Source organism: Muntiacus reevesi, chromosome 4 (assembly GCF_963930625.1).
Source record: "Muntiacus reevesi chromosome 4, mMunRee1.1, whole genome shotgun sequence".
NCBI lineage: Eukaryota > Metazoa > Chordata > Mammalia > Artiodactyla > Cervidae > Muntiacus > Muntiacus reevesi.
In genome coordinates this window covers 115,056,850-115,081,465 of record NC_089252.1, presented here as the reverse complement: position 1 = coordinate 115,081,465, position 24,616 = coordinate 115,056,850, and the positions used below count along the sequence as shown (strand labels likewise).

Below are 24,616 nucleotides of genomic sequence, written 5' to 3'. Positions count from 1 at the left end.
CTAGGTTATCCAATTTGTTGGCATACAATTGATCATAGTATTCTTTTATAAGCTTTTTTATTTCTATAGAATTGATAATAATCTCACTTTTCTTTCTGATTTCAGTAATTTGAGTCTTTTCTTTCTTTCACCTTAGTCCATCTAGCTAGGTTCGGTTCAGTTCAGTTCAGTCATGTCTGACTCTTCGCCACCCCATGGACTGCAGCACGCCAAGCTTCCCTGTCCATCACCAACTCCTGGAGCTTGCTCAAACCCATGTCCATCGAGTTGGTGATGCCCTCCAACCATCTCATCTTCTGTTGTCCCCTTCTCCTGCCTTCAATCTTGCCCAACATCAGGGTCTTTTCCAATGAGTCAGTTCTTCGCATCAGGTGGCCAGAGTGTTGCAGTCCAAGGGACTCTTCAACAACACCACGGTTCAAAAGTATCAGTTCTTCAGGGCTCAGCTTTCTTTATGGTCCAACTCTCGCATTCATACATGACTACTGGAAAAACCATAGCTTTGACTAGATAGACCTTTGTCAGCAAAGTAATGTCTCTACTTTTTAATATGCTGTGTAGGTTGGTCATACCTTTTCCTCCAAGGAGCAAACGTCTTTTAATTTCATGGCTGCAGTCACCATCTGCAGTGATTTTGGAGCCCAAGAAAATAAAGTCTGTTACTCTTTACATTGTTTTCCCATCTATTCCCATGAAGTGATGGGACCAGATGCCATGATCTTCGGTTTTTGAATGCTGAGTTTTAAGCCAGCTTTTTCACTCTCCTCTTTCACTTTCATCAAGAGGCTCTTTAGTTCTTCGCTTTCTGCCATAAGGGTGGTGTCTGTCATCTGTGTATCTGAGGTTATTGATACTTCTCCTGGCAGTCTTGATTCCAGCTTGTGTTTCATCCAGCCCTGCATTTCGCATGGTGTACTCTGCATGTAAATTAAATAAGCAGGTGACAACATACAGCCTTGACGTACTCCTTTTCCGAGTTGGAACCAGTCTGTTCCATGTCAACTGTTGCTTCTTGACCTGCATACAGATTTCTCAGGAGGCAGGTAAGATGGTTTGGTATTCCCACCTCTTGAAGAATTCTCCACAGTTTGTTGTGATTCACACAGTCAAAGGCTTTGGCATAGTCAGTAAAGCTAGTAGATGTTTTACTGGAACTCTCTTGCTTTTTTGATGATCTATTGGTTGTTGGCGATTTGATCTCTGGTTTCTCTGCCTTTTCTAAATCCAGCTTGAACATCTGGAAGTTCACAGTTCATGTACTGTTGAAGCCTGGCTTCTAGAATATTGAGCATTACTTTGCTAACATGTGAGGTGAGTGCAGTTGTGCAGTAGTTTGAACATTCTTCTTCAATTTTGTCAATTTTGTTGATCTTTTCAAAGAATCAACTTTCAGATTTGTTGACTTTTTTAATATAGTTTTTTATTATAAATAATCTTTATATCCTTTCTCTTGCTAACTTTGAATACAGTTCTTTTTTTTTTACTCTATTTGTAAAAGCTAGGTTATTCATTTGAGATCTTTCTTCCTTTTTTTTTTTTTTTTAATCATTTATAGCTAATGTTTCCCACTTAGTACCACTTTTGCAATGTTCCCCAAGTTTTGGTATGTTATGTTTTTGTTTCCATTCATTTCCAAGTTTTTTATAATTACCCTCATGATTTTCTTTTTGATTCATTGGTCATTGAAGAATGTGTTGTTTAATTTCCACAAGTTTGTGATTTTTTTCCAGTTTTCTTTTATTGGCGACTTCTAACTTCATTCTCTTACGCTGAGAGAACACTGTCCGACCCCTGTCTTTTAAAGCTTGCTGAGTGCACTGGGAGGACCCTGAGGAGTCGGGTGGGGAGGGAGGTGGGAGGGGGGATCGGGATGGGGAATACGTGTAACTATATGGCTGATTCATGCCAATGTATGACAAAACCCACTGAAATGTTGTAAAGTGATTGGCCTCCAACTAATAAAATAATATTTAAAAAAAAAAAAAATGATCATTAGGTACAGGAGAGAAAAGTTGAGAAAACCAAAATTTCACTTGTAAATAAAACTGGGTTATTTCATTATGAAAATAAAAAAAAAAAAAAGAAAAAAAAAAAAAAATAAAGCTTGCTGAGATTTGAGTTCTGGCTGCACCTGTGTCCCTTGTGTCTCGAGGAGAACATGTGTTTGTTTTGCTTGGGGGAGTGTCCTGTCACAGCGTGTTCAGTCTTCTCCTTCCTCATACCTCTTCTGTCCGATGGCTCTTTGCTTGTTGAGATTGCGATATTGCAGTCTCCAGTTACCGCTGCAGAACTGTCTGCTTCCCCCCAAGCTCTGTCAGTCTGGGCTTCATGTGCTTTCTGGTTGTTAAGTGTGTAACTTTGCGGTTACTGTATCTTCTTGCTGTGTTGCATCTCTTATTAGTATCCTTCTTTGGCTTCCCTGGTGGCTCAGAGGATGAGAGTCTGTCTGCAGCGCGGGAGACCTGGGTTCGATCCCTGGGTTGGGGAGATCCCCTGGAGAAGGAAATGGCCACCCACTCCAGTATTCTGGCCGGGAGAATCCCATGGTTGAAGGAGCCTGGCGGGCTGCAGTCCATGGGGTCACAAAGTCGGACACGACTGAGCGACTTCGCTTTCTTCTCTCTTTGTCTCTCAAACCCCTTTAAACTCGAAAGTCTGCTTTGTTTGATTTTAGTGCGCCTGCCTCTGCTCTCTTCTGGGTTTGTTTGCATAAATTATCTTTTTTCCTTCCTTTCCTTTTCAATCTGTTTGTGTCTTGGGTTCTATAGTGAGTCTCCTAGGCAGCATGCATGAAGCAGAGTGTCTCTATGGTGTTCTACCATTATCTCTTTGGATTAGAGAATTTAATTGATTTGCATTTAAAATATTTACACATGAGGAACTTCTGTCATTTTGCTCTTTATTGTATATATGCCTTACAGCTTTTCCATCCTTCACGCCTGCATTCCTGTCTTCTTTTGTATTTAGTTGATTGTTTGGTATTGAAATGTTTAAACCACTTCTCATCTTCTTCTGTACCTATTCCATAGCTATTTTCTTTATGGTTACCATGAAGATTACAGATACCATCCTAAAGTTACAAATTGACACGAGTATGAACTTACACCAACTTAATTTCATTCACTAGCAAACATTTTTCGTTTACACCTCTGTCCCTGCCTCTTTCAGTAGTTGATGTCACTGATTACATTTTGATGCCCGAAAGCATAAGCTAATAATTCTTGTAAATGCATTCTGAGTTTCATACCAAAGATACAGCAATAGTATTTACAATAATAATTGAAGGTTTTTTAACTGTATTTGTAGAAAACAAAGTACAGTTGTAAACCATTGCTACAATAATACCAGCTTTTTATAATTGCCCATGTATTTACATTTTATTGACATTTTTGTTTCTCCAATGTCCTAGTGTCTTTTCCTTTCTCCTTGCAGGACTCTCTTGAACATTTCTTGCAGGGCAAGGCTAGTGATCACAAATTCCCTTAGCTTTTGTTTATCTGGGAATGTCTTGGTTTCTCTCTCACTTTTAAAAATATTTATATGCCTGTTTATTTCAATTGAAATACGTGTGTGTGTGAATGCTCACTCAGTCGTGCTGACTCTTTGTGACCCCTTGGATTGTAGCCCACCAGACTTCTCTGCCCATGGAATTTTCCAGGTGGGAATACTGGAGTGGGCTGCCATTGCCTGAGCAGACCCAGTGATGAGCCGGCCCCTTGTGGCGCCTGCGTTGGCAGGTGGGGCCTTCACCGCTGGGGCCACCTGGTGGGTCTGCAGTGTTAACAGCAACGTGATCCAGCTACGAGCGTATATAGTCTCTTTCATACTCTTTTCCATTATGGTTTATTAGAGGATATTGAATATAGTTCCCTGTGCTATACAGTAGGACTTTCTAGGTGTGTATTGTGTGCGTGTGTGTATAATAAAAGAAATTTTTACATATTAGATTCAGGGAAGTCATCCTGTTTTATGCATGAGTTAACTTGAATTTTATGCTCGTTAGAATAGCCTGTTTGTGGCCTATCAAACATGCATTGTATATCTGCTTTAATTACTAAAAAGAAAAGGGCACATTGACCAGAAGAATGTCCATGTTAAAAATAAAGATTAAATTCCTGTCTTCTTGGATTGCCATTGCTAGTCCTTCTTTGAAGATAAGATTCTCTTCCAAGGTGCCAAGGCCATGCTGACTTGCTGATCTCTGATCCATGTGGGGTTTTGTTTGTTTTTGTTTTTAAACCTTGAAGAAATATAATGTTCTTTGTTTTGACAAGATGCAAACCCATGCTTTTCCAGAGGAGCTTGTCAGAGTAATCTGGAAAACTGGCCTCTGGGCTAGTCTTCAGTTTGGCTCACATAAAACTTTTCTTATTATAGAACATTTATTGATTATTTTTACTGACATTTGTATTTGCTAATCCCAGAGTCCTAACTTAACGCCCTTCCCCTTTGGTAACTATAGTCTGTTTTCTGTGTCTCTGATTTTGTTTCTGTTTTGTAAACAAGTCCATTTGTATAGTTTTTAAAAGACTCAAACATATAAGTGATTCCATGTGCTATCTGGCTTTCTCTTTCTCACTTCACTTAATATGATAACCTCTGGGTCCGTCCATGTTGCTGCAGACGGCATTATTTCATTCTTTTCTCCCCCATTCTTTTTTATGGCTGAATTCTATTCCACTGTATATATACACACCACATCTTTAACCATTCACCTGTCGATGGACATTTAGGTTGTTGCCATGTCTTGGCTATTGTAAGTAGTGCTGCCGTGAATGTTAGGGTGTGTGTTGTCTTTTCCAGTTTTATGCCCAGGAGTGGAACTGCGAGATCATATGGCAGCTCTGTTCTTGTTTTTTTTTAGGAACCCCCCATACTGTTCTCCAGGCTTCCCAGGTGGTGCTGGTGGTAAAGAACCCGCCTGCCAGTGGGAGAGATGTAACAGATGTAGGTTCGATCCCTGGTTTGGGAAGATCCCCTGGAGGAGGGCGTGGCAATCCACTCCAGTATTCTTGCCTGGAGAATCCCATGGACAGAGGAGCCTGGCTGGCTACAATCCATAGGGTCACACAGAGTCAGACACCACTGAAGCGACTTAGCGCGCGCGCACACACACGCACACACGCGCGCGCACACACGCACACACGCACGCGCACACACACACACACAGTTCTCCACGGTGGCTATACCATTTACATTCCCGCCAGCAGTGTAGGAGGGTTTCCTTTTCTCCAAACCCTCTCCAGCATGTCTTATTGGTAGACTTTCTGACTATGGCCATTCTGACTGGTATGAGGTAATATCTCATTGTTGTTTTGATTTGCATTTCTCTCTCTTGTTTTTTTTTTAAGGCTAGAGACTATTATTTTGGACATGTCGTTTTGCTAGAAATCAGGACATTTGAATCAGGAGGTGGCTCAGACAGTAAAGATTTCGCCTGCAACACAGGAGACCTGGGTTCGATCCCTTGGTTGGGAAGATCTCCTGCAGAAGGGAATGGCTACCCACTCATTTCTGGCTTGGAGAATTCCATGGACAGAGAATTCTGGCGGGCTACAGTCCATGGGGTCACACCTAAGGCCCACTTGATTACGCATTCCACAGTGTCTGGCTCTAGATGAGTGATCACACCATCATAATGATCTGGGTTGTGAAGATCTTTTTTGTACAGTTCTTCTGTATTTCTTGCCACCTCTTCTTAATATCTTCTGCTTCTGTTAGGTCCATACCATTTCTGTCCTTTATTGCGCCCATCTTTGCATGAAATGTTCCCTTGGTGTCTCTAATTTTCTTGAAGAGATCTCTAGTCTTTCCCATTCTGTTGTTTTTCTCTATTTCTTCGCACTGATGACTGAGGAATGCTTTCTTATCTCTCCTTGTTATTCTTTGGAACTCTGCATTCAGATGCGTATATCTTTCCTTTTCTCCTTTCCTTTTTGCTTCTCTTTTTTTCCCAGTTATTTGTAAGGCCTCCTCAGATAATCATTTTGTCTTTTTGCTTTTATTTTTCTGGGGAATAGTCTTGATCCCTGCCTCCTGTACAATGTCATGAACCTCCATCCATAGTTCTTCAGGCACTCTATCAGATCTAGTCCCTTAAATCTATCTCTCACTTCCACTGTATAGTCATAAGGGATTTGATTGAGGTCATACCTGAATGGTCTAGTGGTTTTCCCTACTTGCTTCAATTTCAGTCTGAATTTGGCAATAAGGAGTTCATGATCTGAGCCACAGCCCGCTCCCAGTCTTGTTTTTGCTGACTGTATAGAGCTTCTCCTTCTTTGACTGCAAGAATATAATCAATGTGATTTCAGTGTTGACCATCTGGTGATGTCCATGTGTAGAGTCTTCTCTTGTGTTGTTGGAAGAGGGTGTTTCCTATGACCACTGCGTTCTCTTGGCAGAACTCTGTTAGCCTTTGCCCTGCTTCATTCTGTACTCCAAGGCCAAATTTGCCTGTTACTCCAGGTGTTTCTTGACTTCCTTCTTTTGTATTCCAGTCCCCGGTGCACTGCCAGAACCAGGCGGGGTTTTTGGATGAATTCAGCCAATGGGCCCCAGACATGATATCAGAGCGTAGGAGGAGCGTGAGATGAGGAATTTACTTTCCTGTCTCTTTCCGCTATCAAAGGCCACATTCTCTAACAATTAAGCTCCCACTCTCCTCTCTTCTCTGCCTCTTTCTCCTCATCCATGTCTCTGAGTGTTTCATCCTCTTTCTCCACTCCCTTCTTCTGTTGTCTTTCATGCACAGGATACAAAACAAGTCCCTGGTGAGCAAAGGCTTCCTGTCTGGCGCCACTCACATGGCCCTCCAGTCGGCTCATCCCTGGCGTGCCCGAGGCGCGCGCATGCGCAGGATTCGCGGGACACGCCACGTCTCTGCATTTCTCATAATTAGTGATGTTGAGCACCTTTTCATGTGTCTTATTTGCCAACTTGTGTGTCGTCTTTGGAGAAATACCTAGGTCTTATTTTTTAATTGGGTGGTTTGCCTTTTTTGTTACTGAGTTGTATGAGCTGTTTGTATATTTTGGAAATTAAGCCATTGCTGGTTACATTATTTGCAGGTATTTCCTCTCAGTCCACAGGTTGTCTTCTCATTTTGTTTATGGTATACTTTGCTGTGCAAAAGCTTGTAAGTTTTATTTTTATTTCTGTTGTCTTGGGAGACGGACCTAAGAAAACTATGCTTCAGTTGTGTCTGATTCTTTGGGACCCCGTGGACTGTAGCCTACCAGGCTTCTCTGTCCACGCGATTATCCAGGCAGGAATGTTGGAGTGGGTTGCCATTTCCTTTTCCAACTTTCACTTTCACTTTTTTTTTTGCTGTGCGAAAGCGTGTAAGTTTTATTTTTATTTCTGTTGTCTTGGGAGACGGACCTAAGAAAACTATGCTCTGATTTATGTCAGAGAATGTTTTGCCTGTGTTCTCTTCTGAGAGTTTTATGGTGTCATGTCTTATATATGTCTCAGCCATTTTGAGTTTATTTTTGTGTAGAGTATGAGGGAGTGTTCTAACTCTTTGATTTATCCGTGGCTGTCCAGCCACTTGCTGAAGAGACTGGCTTGTCTTCATTGTGTATTCTTGACTCATTTGTCTAAGATTAATTGACCATAGATGGGTGGGATTATTTTGGGGTTCTCTGATTTTGTGCCAGTACTACCTGATTTTGACTACTGTAGCTTTGTAGTATTGTCTGACGTCTGGGAGGGTTAGGCTTCCAGCTTTGTTCTTTTTTTCTCAGGATTGCTTCTGCAATTCTGGGTCTGTTATGATTCCATAAAAATTTTGGAATTATTCTAATTACATGAAAAATGTCGTGGGTAATTTAATGGGGAATCACATTAAATCTGGAGATTGCTTTGGGTAGTATATCCATTTTAGCAATATTCTTCTAATCCAAGAATATGGTGTCTTTCCATTTTTTTGTATTCATATTACTTTATCAGTGTTTTAAAGTTGTCAGCATATAAGTCTTTCACCTCCTTGATTGAGTTTATTCCTATTCATTTTATTTTTTAATGTGATTTTTAAAGGAATCTTTAACAAGGTTTTTTCCCTCCCTACTATTTCATTATTAGTGTAAAGAAATGCAACTGATTTATGTGTGTTAATCTTGTATCCTGCTACTTTGCTGAATTCATTTATCACTTCTGGTAGTTTTTATGTGGAGTCTTTATACCTAGTATCAGATTAGATGGCACCTAGCCTAAGACTCATGGTTCATTAAAAAAGCCATGATACCTTTATACCCAGTAGTCCCTAACCCTTATATACTTCTGGAAAAAAGACCCCCAGACAGCAGCGGGTTCTCAGTCTCATTTAAAAGATGCTTTGCCTTTCATCCCATTGGCACCAGAATCGCAGTACTTGTTGCATTGAAGCAGAAATCCTCATCACTGCCCCCTCAGTAGTTGACCTACCCCGAGGCTTTAGAGATAGCCCCCATCTTTTGGAGCAGGCTCTAGTCCAGGATCTAAAAGACCTAACTCTTGAGGGGGGAACGTTTATTCACTATATTGATGATCTCTTGACCTGCTCCCCGACTCAGTCCCACACCATTATATACACCACTCAGGCCCTTAATTTCCTGGCTTACTGGGGTTACAAAGTGTCCAGATCTAAGGCCCAATTGGTACACCAAGTGTCCTATTTTGGGATTATTTTCACCCCTGGTAGGTGCACCTTCTGGCAGATTATACACAGGCAATGCTGCATGTACAGATTGCCACTACCCATAAACAGCTACAAGCATTTCTGGGCGTAACTGGCTATTGCAGTCTGGACACCTGACTGTGGTCTCACTGCACGGCCCCTTATATCAAGCATTAAAAGGTAAGGAAGACCAGCTACCCCTCAAATGGGGGCCAGTCCGACAGGAGCCGTGGACACTTAAGGAGCCTCCTCCACAGCGCTCCCACTTTGGGTTTGCCTGACCCTTCCTAAACTGTTCTGACTCTGCACCCAGAAAACGGGGAGTGTGGCCTTGGGAATCCTAACCCAAAGATTGGGAGAAACCACACAGTCAAAGCCTATCTCTGTAAACAGCTGGAGTCCACTGCTGAAGTCTGGTCTCCCTGTCTTAGGGTGCTAGGAGCACTGTCCCTCCTAGCTGAGGGAGCATGGAAATTTACTCTGGGAGCCCCATTCAGGTTCTGATTGCTCAGTAGGTACCAGACCTACTAAATGATCAAGAATTCTCAGATAGCAAGTTCTTTTGTTTGAAAGCCCACAGATATGTTTGAGTATTTGCAAGACTCTAACCCCAGCAACTTTACTGCCCATACCAGGAAAAGAGGACCCTTCTCAAACTTGCTCCGAGATCCAGATAGTTTCTCCCAGTGTCCACCCAGACCTCTCAGACCAACTCTTAGCCAATACTGATTAAATCTGATTTCCTGGTGGAAGCAGTTACATTACAGAAGGAAAGCGCAAGGCTGGGTACACTGTCACGTCCCTTTATGGGAATATTGAAGCCCGAATTCTAGCCCAGGTGACGCAGGGCTTCCCAGGTGGCGCTAGTGGTAAAGAACCCGCCTGCCAGTGCAGGAGACACAGAGACTCAGGTTTCATCCCTGGGTGGGGAAGATAGCCTAGAGGAGGGCATGGAAACCCACTGCAGTGTTCTTGCCTGGAGAGTTCCATGGACGGAGGAGCCTGGTGGGCCACAGTCCACAGGATCGCAAAGAGCTGAACACGGCTGACGTGACTGAGCTCGTGTGCGGGCATGTTGGGTGCATACGTTAATGAGTGTAACATTCCCTTCTTGTATTGATCCTTTTTTTTTTTCTTTTTATCGTTATGCAGCTTCCTTTATCTTTGTTTTTGGCTTTTGTTTTAAAATCTGTTTTGTCTGATATGAGTATTATTACCCTTGCTTTCTTCTTATTTCTGTTTGCATGAAATTACATTTTCCGTCCCCTTACTTTCAACCTGTATGTGTTCTTTGCTTTAAAGTGGATCATTTGTAGGCAATATATTGTAGCCTCTTGTTTTACTATCTAACCTGCCACTTTACGTCTTTTGATTGGAACATTTAGTCCATTGACATGTAATTACTGATAGATATATACTTATTGCCATTGTAAAGCTTGTTTTCCAGTTGATGTTACACTTCTTTTCCTTTGTGGTTTGATGGTTTTCTGTTATATTGTGCTTGTGTTTTCTTCTTTTTGGTGTCTGTGAATATGTTGTATGTTTTTTATTTGTGTGTGTGTGTTAGTCACTCAGTCGTGTCCGATTCTTTGTGACCCCGTGGATTGTAGCCCACCTGGCTCCTCTGTGCATGGGATTTTCCAGGCAAGAGTGCTGGAGTGGATTGCCATTTCCTCCTGCAGGGGATCTTCCAACCCAGGGATTGATTCCGGGTCTCCTGAATTGAAGGCAGATTCTTTACCACCTGAGCCACCAGGGAAGCCCCCATTTACCTTAGACTGGTATTCATATATATTCCAAACACATTCTAAAAAACAAACAAACAAAACCCATTTTCTTACCTCCCACACATTTTATGGTTTTGATGTCTTTTATATCTTCATGTTTATCCTTTTCTTGTTTGTTGCAGCTATTATCACTCACACAATTGTTTTAAATTTTTTTAATTGGTGTACTGGTTTATTTAAGTGATCTACTTTCTAGTTGTGTTTTTCTCTTTCCTATAGGTTCTTCCTTCTTTACAATTTACGTATTTTAATGTTTTTTAAATAATTTATTTTAGCTGCCTTGATTCTTCATTTTCATGCCCAGGCTTTCTCTACTCATGGTGAACTGGGGCTACTCTGCACTATAATGTGCGGGCTTCCCATTGTGGTGGCGTCTCTCCGTGTGGAGACAGGCTCTCGGGCTGCAGACTTCAGTAGTTACAGCGCACACACAGTAGCTGGCTCGCAGGCTCCAGAGTGCTGGCTCAGTAGTTGAGGCTCACGGGCTTAGTTGCTTTGTGGCATGTGGGGTCTTCCCAGACTGGGGATTGAACCTGTGTTCCTCCTTTGACAGGCAGATTCTTACCTGCTGTACCACCAGGGATGGCCCCTTCTTTCCTATTTAGAGAAGACCTTTGGGCATGTTTTTAACAGTAAAAGTTTAGTCTTCCTGTATTTTAGTTTTTGCTTATCTGAGAAATTCTTTCTCTCTCCTTCTCTTCTAATGATAATCTTGCTGGGTAGTAGGTTGCAGGTTTTTCCCTTTCAGGACTTTGAATTTATCTTTGCCACTTCCTTCTAGCCTGCAGTATTTCTGTAGAGAAATCAGAGGTTAGCCTTATGGGAGTTCCCTTTTAAACTCTTTTTTTTTTCTTTTTTTTGCTGCCTTGAGAATCCTCTTTAACTTTAGCCATTTTAATTATAATCTCCCATTTTAATTATAATCTCCCTCACCTTTGAAGGACTGTTTTGCTGGGTATAGGATTTTAGATTGACATATTTCTTTTATTTGAGCACTTTGACTGTATTGGCCAACGGTCTTCTGGCCTCCAAAGTTTCTAAAGAGAAGTTGGCAAATAACTTAATTGTGGGTTTTTTGTATGTGACAATTTGCTTCTCTTTTAAATGCTTTCAAGATTTTCTCTTCCTGTCTTTTGAAACTTCGATTATAATGTATCTTGATTTGGGTCTCTGTGAGTTCCTCATATGGTGAGCTTGGATGTTTATGTTCGTGTCTTTGATCAAATTTGGGAAGTTTTTCAGCCATTGTTTCCTCAGCCCCTCTCTGCGCACGCCCCTCTCTCTCAGACTCCCACAGAGCTGTTGGCCTCACTCTTGGTATCCTGCAGGCCTCTTTGGCACTGGTCACTTCTCTCCAGTCTTTTTTCTTTCTGCTCCTCAGACTCACTAAATTCCAGCAAGGTAACTGATTCTTCTGCTTATTTGAATCTTCCTTTGAATCCATTTAGTGAATTTTTCATTTCGATTTTGGAACTTTTTAGCTCCAAAATTTTTTTGCTTTCTAGGTTTTCTGTCTCTTACTGGTATTTTTATTTTGTTCGTATATCATTCTCTGACTTTCCCACATCTTCCTTTAGTTCAGTCCTTATCTAGTACATTTGATGTGAGATCATTTTCAGATGTAATTTTTTTTTTCCCTTGACTGGGCCATACTTTTATTTCTTTGTATGCCTTGTGATTTTGTTGTTGAAAACTGGACATTTGACTCTAATAATGTGGTAACTCTAGAAATCAGATTCTCTCTCTTGGCAGGTACTTGCTGCTTTTTGTTAATTTGTTTTTTTTGTAAGCACTTTCTGTAAGCAACATCCTGACATGTAAATTTAAGGTCTTGTCTAAACCTGTGTCTTTCCCTAAGCATGTGTAGTTACTTTCTAATTTTTCCTGTGTATGTAGTTAGTTTGAAAGTCTGTCTTTAATGTCTAATTCCCAAAAGAGGAGAAAAGAGAAAAGTAGGTGGTGAGAGAATAAACCAGTCTTTTAAGTCCCCTGGAAATCACTTTAGCCGGAAATGGGCATTTGCAACAGTAGAAGGGGGTACACAGACCATGGATGCCACCTCCTTGTCTGCACCTCTGGGGTCAGAAGCAGGCAGCGACTGGAGCACAGGTCCCAGTGTTTGGAGGACAAGGACCCTGTCTGCCGCCCTGGCTCCCACGAGCTGTGTGCGGCTGCTCCTGGAGCCTGTGCACACTTGCCTGCTCTAGCAGGGGCAGGGGGTAGGTAGCTGCTACTGCTGTGCTAGGAGCTGAAGTTGACCAAAACTAACTGCACGGTGTCGTCCAAGGCTTCCCCTGGAAGTTGCAAGTCTCCACTGGACTCTGGAGTTCCACAGTAGTCCATCAGACAGTTTCTGACGTCTGTCTGTGATCTAGGTAGAGAGACAGGTTCCTGGTGCTTCCTGCTCCACCATTTCCCCAGAGCTCCCTCTCTTGAATTAATTCTTTCTTATATAATAGCAGTGAGGTGTCCAGTTTCATTCTTCTGTGTTGTGTCCGATTTTTCCGTCACCGTTTGTTGAAAGTGCTCTTCTTTCCCCACTGAGTTATCATGGCACTTTCATCAAAAATCATCTGACCACTGATGGGTAGGTTAGTTTCTATGCTCTTTGTTCTGTTTTGTTGGTCTATAAGTCTGTTTTTGTGCCATTGCCACGCTGTTCTGATTACCGTTGCTTTCTAATAGGGGCTTCCCCGGTGGCAGAGAAGCGGCCCGCCAATGCAGGAGACACAAGAGACACATAAGTTTTGAAACCAGGAAGTTGAGTCCTCCAACTTTGTTGTTTTTCAAGATTGTTTTGGCTATTCTGGTTCCCTTGCATTTTCATGAATTTAAGGATGAATTTATCAATTTATGCAATACAGGCAGCTAGAATTTGAATAGCAGCTATATTGAATCTGTTGATCAATTTGGGTAGTATTGACACCTTAACAGTATTAAGTCTTCTGATCCATGAACACAGATGTCTTTATGTTTATTTACATATTAATTTCTTTCAACAATGTTTTGTAGTTTTCAGTATATAAATGCTATATTTTGTTTGTTAAACTTATTCCTAAATGTTTTCCTGTGTTTGATGTTATAGTTAGTGGGATTGTTTGAGTGCTCTTTGCTAACGTATAGAAAAATAACTGATTTTCGTATGTTGATTTTGTATTCTGCAACCTTGAAACTCATTTATTAGACCTAGTAGTTTTTCTGTGGAGTCTTCTGGATTTTCTGTATAAAGGATCATATTATCTGCTAATGGAGATAGTTTTCCTTCTTTCCAGATCTTGCTGCTTTTATTTCTTTTTCTTTTCTATTTGACTCGTCTAGAAGTTGCAGTATAATGTCACGTGGAGATGGAGAAAGTGGACTTCTTTGTCCGGTTCCTGGTCATTGGGAGAAGGGTTTCAGTCTTATTAAGTATTATGTTAGCTGTGTTTTATAAATACTTGTTAACACGTTGACATAGCAGTACTTCTTAGTTTGCTGAGTGGGGTTTTTTTTTTTTTTGTAATCATGAAAGAGTATTGAATTTAGTCATATGCTTTTTCTGTCCATTGAGAAGATCATTTGACTTTTGTCCCCTTCTAAGGTATATTATATTGTTTGATTCCTATGTTGAAGCAACTGTGTATTCCTGGGATAAATCCACTTAGTCATAGTGTTTGGTTCTTTATATGCTTCTGGATTCATTTTGTTTGGATTTTGTTGCAGATTACTGCATCTTTATTCATGAGGAATATTGGTCTGAGTCTGTAGTTCTCTTGTGACCATCTGTCTGGTTTTGGTATTAGGTGTAGTGTTGGCCTCATAGAATGAGTCAGGAAGTATTTTCCTCCTCCTCCTCCTCGTCCTCCTCCTATTCTTCTTCTTCTTTAAGTTTGAAAAATATCAGTTCATAATATACTTTTATTCAAGGAAAAATAATACCTGATCACTTCAGGTGTCAAAGTGACCGTCCGAAACCTTGAGCCTTTACTTTGATGGGTATTGACCTTGTGTTATTGATGAACTTTTTCAAGTTTCACCCCAGTCGGGGTGGGAGGTTGCCAGACTCTTTCACAAGTACCAATAATCCTGGTAGTTTACAGTGTAATTCTGGTTCTGTTTGCCACCCTCAGCGGTGTTGTGAGATCCTTTCTTCTGAAAACTGTCATCTCACAGGAGTGCTTTATAGCTGGCTTTGGAGACAGTGGGGGCGGGGGGAGTTCAAAGATGATTTCTAAGAAGTTACTTGGTAGCTTTATATTTTATTGCTGGTGTACAGAGTAGACCTGAAAATTCCTTTCATTTTTTCTTACATTTTCAACATTAGAAATAGCTGTTTTAGCTGTTTTTCAGGATCATTCTGTAGAAATGTTTCACTGATTCCTTTGTCATCCTAAAGTACACATTTTGTCACTCAAGGCCACAGTGAAACCAGGAGGCGTGGTCCTCAGACCCCCACTGGGCATCTCTGTGAGTCCCCTTGTGATCCAGCCCGCTTCTCGCCCACAGGTACCACGTACACAGACTTCTCGGCCGGAATCTCCAGGGATGACCAGCCCCTCCCCGCGCATCCAGATAATCTCCACTGATTCTGCGGTAGCCTCACCTCAGCGCATTCAGGTACCGCACCAGTCCCCCTAGGGTCCAGCCACCTGCCCTCCCTGAATCCGTTGCAAAAACAAAGCTGCCTAAGGGTCTCAGTAAGGAGCTGTGCTTCTTAGGCATCCAGTATAGTGCAGTCTTATTTATTTTTTTAAATGTAAAAGAAAAAAAGAGTTTACATTTGCTAAGCTAACTTACTTTTAATCTAAAAGTCTAAAGTGTCACTTCAAACTATTGGAATGAAGTACCATTTTATAACTTTTGTACTTCGGAACTGAGAGGCAGTATGTCCTAGTATACTAGTTGAGTGTGGACCCCACGTGAAGTCAGACCCCAGTGCTCCACTTCATAGCTTTTCCAGTGTCTCAGCTTTTCATTTAGAAAATGTGCATAATAGTGGTGTTTACCTCATAAGGTTATTAGGAAGAATCAGTGGATATTGCTTGTAAGATGCTTAAAACGGTGCTTGGCACATGATAATGTTGGGTGTGTACTCTTTATCTATAATAACTATTAGTAGCAGTAGTAGTGTCGTTCTTGTTAACTGTTTCATATTCACTTATGGGAAGGTTACTCTTCCCCAGGGCTCTGAGCCTGCCTCTGGCTCATTGAACAAAGAACATTTGTGTGTTGAAATCATGACCAACAGGCAGGAAGAAGGGGAAAGTGCTGATGACACAAGTTAGATCCATAGTTACCTCCGAAGGTTGAATCAGAAGACCAAACCAAAGCGCACGAACAGAAATGAATGGCAGAAAAGGCACTAATTGTGCAATAGAAGTCTGAGAAAACACTAGGCAGACAGGTATTCGAGTGAGTGAGTTAGGGTTTGCTTTCATTTTCAGTTTGTTTACTTTAAGCTAAGTAAAAGTGAGCAGTATGCTGTAATAACAAGATGGTTTCTGTAGTGTTTCCCCATTCTTAAAAGTGATTTTATGGATTGTTAAAACCTAAGCATAAAAGAATTGTGTTAAAGAAAGTGAAATGAGTTGTTAAAAATTATATTTTCATTATGCCTATTTTACATAATTGTTAATCGTAAATACAGAACTTCATATACTTGTCATTTTTTTCACTTCACACCAAGTAGGACACACATATCTGAGTGTTTGGAAATTCAGAAGTAATTGGTCCAACATTAATGAGGTTTTGCTATTTTTCAGAATTAGAAACTTTATGTAGCTAAGTTATTTTTTCTTTCACTTTGCTTTTATTTGCTGATTGTGACTTGAAAATGAGTCCTTTATAGTTTAATGTAGTAGGTATTAGGATCCTGCCTACGTAACTCTCCCAGGTCTGGAAAAGGGACTAACTATGTGTATTTAACCGTGCCTGTTACATTGTGGTTTCACAGCTATGCAAGGGCAGGTGAGAACAGAGAACACTCCCGCAGAAGACTCCAGCTAGTCTTGGAGCCAGCGTGTATTTCAAGAGAGAGTATACAGCCCCCTGTATTGATGCAAGAAGAATCCTTGTTTTCTTCGGGGCTGTTTGGGCATCCCAGTTCATCCAGTGGGCTATTCCCATGCGCTGATGCTTGGCCCATGGTTCCACCACTGTCCTGGCTAGAGTGCAGTTAGATTCTTGAGCCAGAAGTCTTGTAGAATGGATCTGTGGGGGTGTGCTTCCAGTTTCTCTAGGGAAAATAAACCCTTAGCATGAGTTTTGTGCATAGTAAGTATAGCTGAAAATCATTTCATTGAGAACTGTTAATAAAATTGAATATACTTTGCTTCAATTGAAGTGTGTTTGAAGGTTTGGTATTTTAAAGAAAAGTTATGGTCATAACCAACTTAAGTTGGTTTCTAGTTCTTGATGTTGGTGCCGATGTCTTCCATGAAGTTTTCCTTTCTAGCCCTAACTTCAATGTTGGATCTCCAACCCATTGTGGGAAAAGAATTCATTTCCTGATGTTTTAATGAGTAATCAGTGCTCTGATCTAGATAGTAGCTCTGTGATAAGTTTGTGAGGGAAAGATTATTCAATAAGGATGGCAAGCTCTGCAACATTTAGGAACTTCTGGCTCTGAATGGAACAGACTTTAGGATTAAATCTTGTTTCTACTCAGTTGTGTTACCCTGGGGAAAGTTTCTGTAACATCTGTAACTGTTAAATGACAATAGTAATAATACCTATTTTATGGCACTGTAAAAAGATTAAGAGATAATGCCCATAAACCTATAGGAAGTAGACATCAATAGACATTAGCATCTGTGTTACGATTTTTTAATGTTTTATTTTCATACAAGTTCAGACATAAGGAAGATAATGCATAGGAATCTTGTATTCCCTTTATACAGATTCACCAGTTTTTGGTGTAACATTCTGAATGTATGTATAATGTATTTTTTTCTGAATCATTTGAGAATAAAAATAGAGACATCATGCTTCTTTACCCTGGATACTTCAGTTGTATTTTCTATGGAGAATGACATTCTCCTACATAATTACACTACAGTGATAAAAATCAGGAAATTTAATATTGAAGCAAGCCATTATCTAATCCATAGTCCACATTCTACAATTTCATCAGTTTTCTCAACCAAGTCCTCTATACTTGTTTTTTCCCCCATCCTAAGATTTCTTTTTACTGTTTTTAATAATGACAGCAAAGATTAAGGTGCCAGTCAGCACACGGCCAGCAACACGTCTAGTCGTGCAGACCAGCAGAGGGCTGCCCTGACGAGGGATCTGTGTCACCGCCACACGTCATCCCACTGGCTGTGAAAGGGCTTTGGGACCAAGTGGGGAGGAGTGGCGCTCCCGGTGCGGAGAGGCAGCCTTGTGACTGGGGTGGAGGGCTGTGGTGTTCTGGGGATGCAGAAGTCTAGTGCAGAAACTGTGGGAGGAAGAAGATGGACCTAAGAAGGAAACGCCAGCTTGTCTGAGAGGGAGGCCTCATTGGAGCAGTCCAATCACAAAACCTAGCTTCTCAGGAAATTTCATGAGTTTTCATCACATGCAGTCTTTCTAGGCCAGTGGTTTTCAAGCTCTGTTCTTTGTTACTTCCAATATTATGCAAATATTACATTCAAATGTCATTTTTTAATTCAACTTTTAAAGTGATTTGTTGTTGTTCAGTCACGTCTGACTCTTTGCGACACCGCGGACTGCAGCACACCAGGCTTCCCTGTTCTTCGCTATCTTCTGGAGATTGCTCAGTTTCATGTGCATTGAGTCAGTGATGCTGTAGGTTAAAAGAGAAACACTTGCACACATTTCGTACCGAATCTGACGTGCTGGAGGTCACTGGGCTCACTTGGACGCCACCTTCATTCTCTTCAGGGCAGGTCTTGGCTTGAAGCTTCTTTTCCACCCGTAGATTTTAAGGTGTCCCTGAGCTATTCCTCCACACTTTCCATTTCATATTTATGTTTTCAATACAGCATAATTGTACTTACTGTTTGACTGAAGGAAATTTTTTAATTTAAGCTTATGAAATACATTTGTATGATATGGTGCTTTTTTATCTTTTTTTTGGATGTTTCACCTGTTACTTGCTAGAAAAGCCTTCTGCTGTCTGCTTTGTAAAAGCTTGGAACCCTCACTCCCTTCCCCAGGGGAACGCGTCTCGGGCTCCTGCAGCTTCCTCCCTAGGTCTGTCTCCCATCAGCTCTTGGTGCCTGCGCCCTGTCCTTCCTCCGTCCGCAGCCGGGAGCCTCCTCTCCGGCTCTGAGAACTCTGGGGGCTCCTCTCAGGTTCTCACAGGAGCTGCTTGTGTTCAGTGGGTAATGAGTGCACGCCGCGAGTGAGTCCCGCCAGACACAGTAAAAGACGAGTCTCCCTCTCCACATCTCCCCCAAGAGCAGCCACGGCGCCATATTGCTTATTTATTGTTTCAGAGGTTGGCTCTGCACCTGTGGGCATACACGCCAGCAGACAGCTTGGCTTACATGCCTGTCCACATTCTGCCCGCACTGCTCTGCGCTTTACTCTTAAGTAAAGCGGTACAAGTAGAGCCACCTCTTTTTATTAAGTAGGGTTTTGAGATTTCATTTTATGAATGCTGCGATAAATAACCTTTCACCTGAGAGTATTTCTGTGGGATCAACTATTCAAAACAGGGTTGCTGGTAGTAAGAGTGTGTCGTGTAATTTTGACAGTAGTTGCCAGGCTGCCTTCCAAAGAGGCTCTGCCAGTTTATGCCCTGCCAGCCTGGTATGAGAGTGCCTGTTTCCTTACACATGAGGGTGAGAGTGCCTGTTTCCTTACACATGAGGGTGTGTGTGTGTGTGTGTGTGTGTGTGTGTGTGTGTGTGTGCCTTCCAAAGAGGCTCTGCCAGTTTATGCCCCTGCCAGCCTGGTATGAGAGTGCCTGTTTCCTTACACATGAGGGTGTGTGTGTGTGTGTGCCTTCCAAAGAGGCTCTGCCAGTTTATGCCCCTGCCAGCCTGGTATGAGAGTGCCTGTTTCCTTACACATGAGGGTGTGTGTGTGTGTGTGTGTGTGTGTGTGTGTGTGTGTGCGCGCCTTCCAAAGAGGCTCTGCCAGTTTATGCCCCTGCCAGCCTGGTATGAGAGTGCCTGTTTCCTTACACACTCACATATTTTGAGGGGGGTGGGGTGGGTGTGTGTGTGTATGAGAGAGAGGGGGGTGTGTGTGTCTGTGTGTGAGAGGGGTGTGTGTGTGTGCCTTCCAAAGAGGCTCTGCCAGTTTATGCCCCTGCCAGCCTGGTATGAGAGTGCCTGTTTCCTTACACACTCACATATTTTGAGGGGGGGGGTGGGTGTGTGTGTGTGTGTATGAGAGAGAGGGGGATGTGTGTGTCTGTGTGTGAGAGGGGGGTGTGTGTGTGTGCGCCTTCCAAAGAGGCTCTGCCAGTTTATGCCCCTGCCAGCCTGGTATGAGAGTGCCTGTTTCCTTACACACTCAGATATTTTGAGGGGTGTGTGTGTGTGTGTGGTGTGTGTGAGAGGGGTGTGTGTGGTGTGTGTGAGAGGGGTGTGTGTGTGTGTGGTGTGTGTGTAGTGTGTGTGTGTGTGTTTTGTGGCCCAGAGTGTGGTCTGCCTTAGTGAATATTCTATGCAGGCTTCAGAAGAATGTATGTTCTGCTGTTGCTAGCTGGAGTGTCTTACAAGTGTCAGTTATATCAGGGTGATTGACAGTGCTGCTCAGGTCAACTATGTCCTTATTGATTTTCTGCCTGCATAATCTGACAGAGAAGGGATAAGTCCAGATGTAATGGTTGATTACTTTGTTTCTTTTTGGCAGTTCTATCCTCTTCTGCCGCATGTATTTTGTTGTCCTGTTACTGGGCGCATGCACCTTTAGAGGGTTGTTATGTCTTTGCTGGGAATTGAGCCATTTTATCATACGAAGCCCCTTTTTATGCCTGAAATTTTCCTTGTTCTGAAGTCTGCTTTGTCTTTACATTAAAGTAGTTATTCTAGCTGTCTTTTGACTTTTTACTTTTCACCTGTCTGGCTTTAGGGTTTTCTGTAGACAGTGTATAGTCGAGTCTTCTTTTTTTTATCCAGATGACAAATCTCTTTTGGATGGTGTATATAGAATATCCACATTTAAAGTGGATTGTGAATATATTTGAATTAATATTACCATGTATGTAACTGTTCCTGGTATGATGCCAGGCTTCTTTTTCTGCCTAAAGTTTTGATTGAGCAACTTATCTGATCCCACTTTTATCTCTTTTCTTAGTGTATCACATGTACTTCTTTACAAGTGTTTTTAGTTGTTGCCGTAAAGTTTACAATGTACATTTTAAACTAACCTCAGTTTATTTTCAACTGACAGCATTCTGTTTGGCGTGTAATGGGAACCTTCTCACAGAGTTGCCCGCCCCTGCCTCCCACCCTTTGTGATGCTGTGACTCCTCTCGCCTACCCACATGCTGTAGTCACCCAGTACGTGTTACTTAGTTTTACCGTTGTTTTTTTTTTAAGATCAATTAAGAATAAGAAAAACAAGGTTTAGTTTTACCTTCATTGATTCCTTCTTTGGTGTCCTCCCATTCTTTATGTAAATTCAAGTTCCTGATCTGTTCCATTTACCTTCTGCCTGAAGAAAACCTTGGAACATTTCTTACAAGGTGTATCTGCTGGTGATGAATTTGTGAAGTTTTTGTCTGAGAAAGTCTTTATTTCACTTTGAATTTTTTGTTATTGGTTTTTTTGGTTTGTTTTTTTTAATGATTTTCTGTGAAATACATGACATAAAATTAAGCTTTTTAAAGTAAAGAGTTACATGGCATTTAACATATTCATAATATGATGCAGCCACCTCTTCTGACAAGTTCCAAAACATTTCTTTCACTTGTTCACTCCCCTTAACCCACTGTGCAGTTTTCCCTGTTCCTCCTCCTGCCTGGTCCCTAGTGGTTATCTGAATTCTATCTCTATGGATTTATCACTTCTGGATATTTTATATAAATGGAGTCACATGGTATGTGACCTTTTTGAGTCTGGCTTGTTTTGTGTCTGACATGATGTTTATCCACATTTATGGCATGTATGTTATTCTTCTTCAGGGCTACATAGTACTCCACCATGTGTGTGTGCCATAATTGATTTATCCATTTATTGATGGAGGCTCCTTCACTTTTGAAGGATATGTTTGTCAAATATAGAATTTTAGTTGGGTGGTTTATTTCAACAGCTTTTGAAATATTTTGCTCTACCATCTTCTGTCTTGCATGGTTTCTAAAGACAAATCTGCTCTAAATTTTGTTTTTTTCTTTATAGGTGAGGTGGGCTTTTCTCCCAAAGGGAGAGTGGGAGAGAAATCTTTTCTTGTGTTTCTGACAGGGAGAGTTAAACTCCTTATGAACAGGATTTACTGAAATGTGGGTTCTGAGTGCTTACTGCGCTTGATGCTTTCTGAGCTTCGTGGATCTGTGGTTTGATATTTTGTCATTAATTATGGAAAGTTCTCAGCTATTATCACCTTAAACGTTTCTTCTTCTTTCTCCTTCTGGTATTCTAGTTACATCTCTGTTGTCTCCTGCAGCTGTCCCATAGTTGTTGGATATTGTGTTCTGGGTTTTGTGTGTTGCATTTGTATCCTGTATTTGTTTTTTCCCATGCTTTTCCCCTCCACATTTCAGTTAGGAGAGTCCCTGTGGGCCTGTCTTCAAGCTCACCAGTTGTTCCCTTGGTTGTGTCCAGTGAGCCTGTCAAGGCATACTTCATTTCTGCTACAGAATTTTTGATTTCTAGCATTTTATGTTTTCTGAGAATTTTCATCTCTCTGTAGATTTCTCATTTGTTCTTGCATGTTGTCTTTTTTTTTTTCCCTTCAGAGATCCTTAGATACTAATCATAGGTTATTTTAAATTCCTTTTCTGGTAATTCTAACATTTGTGTCACATCTGGCTCTGATGCTTGTTTTGTCTTTCTAGATTGTATTTTTCTTATCGTTTGAAATTCTGTGTAATTTTTTTTTTTTTTTTTTGCTAAATGTCAGACAATATTGGCTGTGTTAGATAACAGGAACTGAAGTAAGTCAGCCTCTACAATGAGGGGTTATGTTATTCTGGCTGGGAGTTGAGCTGTATTTAATGTTTGCTGTAGCTGTAACTGGCTGAGACTTCAGATTCCTCTAGAGTCTTTGTTTTTGTCCTCTTGACTTTGAGCTTCCCTAGATATTCCTCCTCAGAGAGTTTGTGTCTTGATGCTCAGGCGTAATCCGCTGTTAGCGTTCTGTAGCCCAGTTGGTAAGGCGTAAGGGGAGGGTGATGGTTGTTCAGTCATGTCCAACTCTGCGAGCCCATGGATCCGCAGCGCGCCAGGCTTCCCTGTCCGTCACCAACTCCCGGAGCCTGCTCAGACTCATGCCTGTCGAGTCAGTGATGCCATCCAACCATCTCGTCCTCTGTCGTCCCCTTCTCCTCCTGCCTTCAATCTTTCCCAGCGTCAGGGTCTTTTCTGATGAGTTGGCTCTTTGAATCTGGTGACCAAAGTATCGGAGCTTCAGCTTCAGCATTAGTCCTTCCAATGAATTATTCATGGTTGATTTCCTTTAGGATGGACTGGTTTGATCTCCTTGCAGTCCAAGGGACTCTCAGGAGTCTTCTCCAACACCACAGTTCAGAAGCATCAATTTAGCTCCATCAGTAAAGAACCAGCCTGCAAGGCAGGAGTCTTGGTTTCTATTCCTGGGTTGAGAAGAGCCCCTGGGGAAGGAAATGGCGGCCCACTCCGGTATTCTTCCCGGGAGAATCCTGTGGACAGAGACACTTGGCAGGCTGCAGTCCATGGGGTCACAAGAGTTGGACATGACTTAGCAACTGAACCACCACTACCACCAGCCTTCCTTATGGTCCAACTCTCACATCCATGCATGGCCACTGGAAAAACCATAGATTTGACTAGACGGACCTTTGTCGGCAAAGTGATGTCTCTGCTTTTTAATACACTGTCTAGGTCTATAATCTTATGATGAAATCTCAGTGTCTTAGTGGTCCTTTGTCCTTAGGCTATGACCTTCACAAGTATTTATTTCTTTCCCCTGCCCCCACTTAGATGAGAACGGCAGGGTAGAGGGACCTGGAGTTGAAGAAATGCCCTTTCCTCAGTGGGATAAGACAAGTCTCTGATAAAGTCTTTTCTCCTGGGGAATAGACCTTTGTTACATAGAGCTTTTTGTTTTGTTGTTATCAAGAATACTCTTCCCTTCCCCTGCCAGAGTCACCAGAGAATCGTTCCCATCTCTTTACCAGGGGAACCAAGCAGGGTTCCTGGAGCTGAAGCTCATGAAAGCGTGGGACCCTCTGTGCCTGTGAGCGCCCCCTCCCCAGCCCCAGGCGTTTCTCGCTCCCATGCCAGTGTGTATGAGGCGCCCCACCTCACTGTGATTGCCACTTGTGTGTCCTGCCCACTTGACTCCTGAGCCAGGTGAGCAGACCTCAGACCTGATGACTTGACTTCTCTCCAGATCTGTTTGCCTCACAAAGGTCAGCTCTGTGGTGAGCCCTCAAGGAAAGTCCTTGGTTTTCAGTTTGTATAGTTTTTCTTAAGGGCGGAATGATGACTTCCCAGCACTTCATGTGTGGAAGTTGAAGCTGGAAGTATACTTTGAGCTTGACCCATCTGTCCGGTAGTTTGTTGGACATCCTCACCTGGACATCTCACACTTGGGAAGCCAGAAACAGACTCTTAGTCCCTGCCGCCTGTCACCCATCCACCCGCCTGCTCTGACTGGAGACCAGAGAGTCGCTTCTAACGCCACCGCCTCTGTGAGCACACCCCGCCCCCGCACCCTGCCCTCCTCGCTCCTCCCCGCCTGCACCCCGTCCTCCTCGCTCCTCCCCGCCTTCCGCTGTCCCCCGCGCTCTTCCCCGCCTGCACCCCGTCCTCCGTGCTCCTCCGCCTGCACCCCGTCCTCCTCGATCCTCCCCCCTGCACCCCGCCCTCCTTGCCTGCTCTCAACCGGGCCGCCCCGGGGCGCCCTCACTGTCCCCCAGTTTCCGGTGTCCTGTTTCCCTTTTCTCCAGCCAACATCTAAGAAGGTCTTTGTTTCCCATCATTCCCTCACTTAAAACTTTGAAAAGCATGTTTTACCTTAGGTAAGAAAGAAAACTTTGTCAGATGTTTTACCCACCTGAACTTGTAGGAGTTGAGGCATTGGTGGGGCCGAA

General features: G+C 42.3%; 1 protein-coding gene across 6 annotated transcripts in view; it reads left to right on the top strand.

Moving 5' to 3' along the window:
- Nucleotides 1-24,616, top strand: part of NR2C2 (nuclear receptor subfamily 2 group C member 2) — a 111,388-nt gene that overhangs the window by 56,517 nt on the left and 30,255 nt on the right. For all 6 annotated transcript variants that reach the window (XR_010663021.1, XM_065933972.1, XM_065933967.1 and 3 more), the window contains one exon: nt 14,932-15,042. Coding sequence is in view for 5 of the 6 variants with exons in the window: in XM_065933967.1 (XP_065790039.1) it covers nt 14,932-15,042 (111 nt within the window). In the remaining variant the exon portion in view is untranslated. The remainder of the gene's footprint in view (nt 1-14,931; nt 15,043-24,616) is intronic.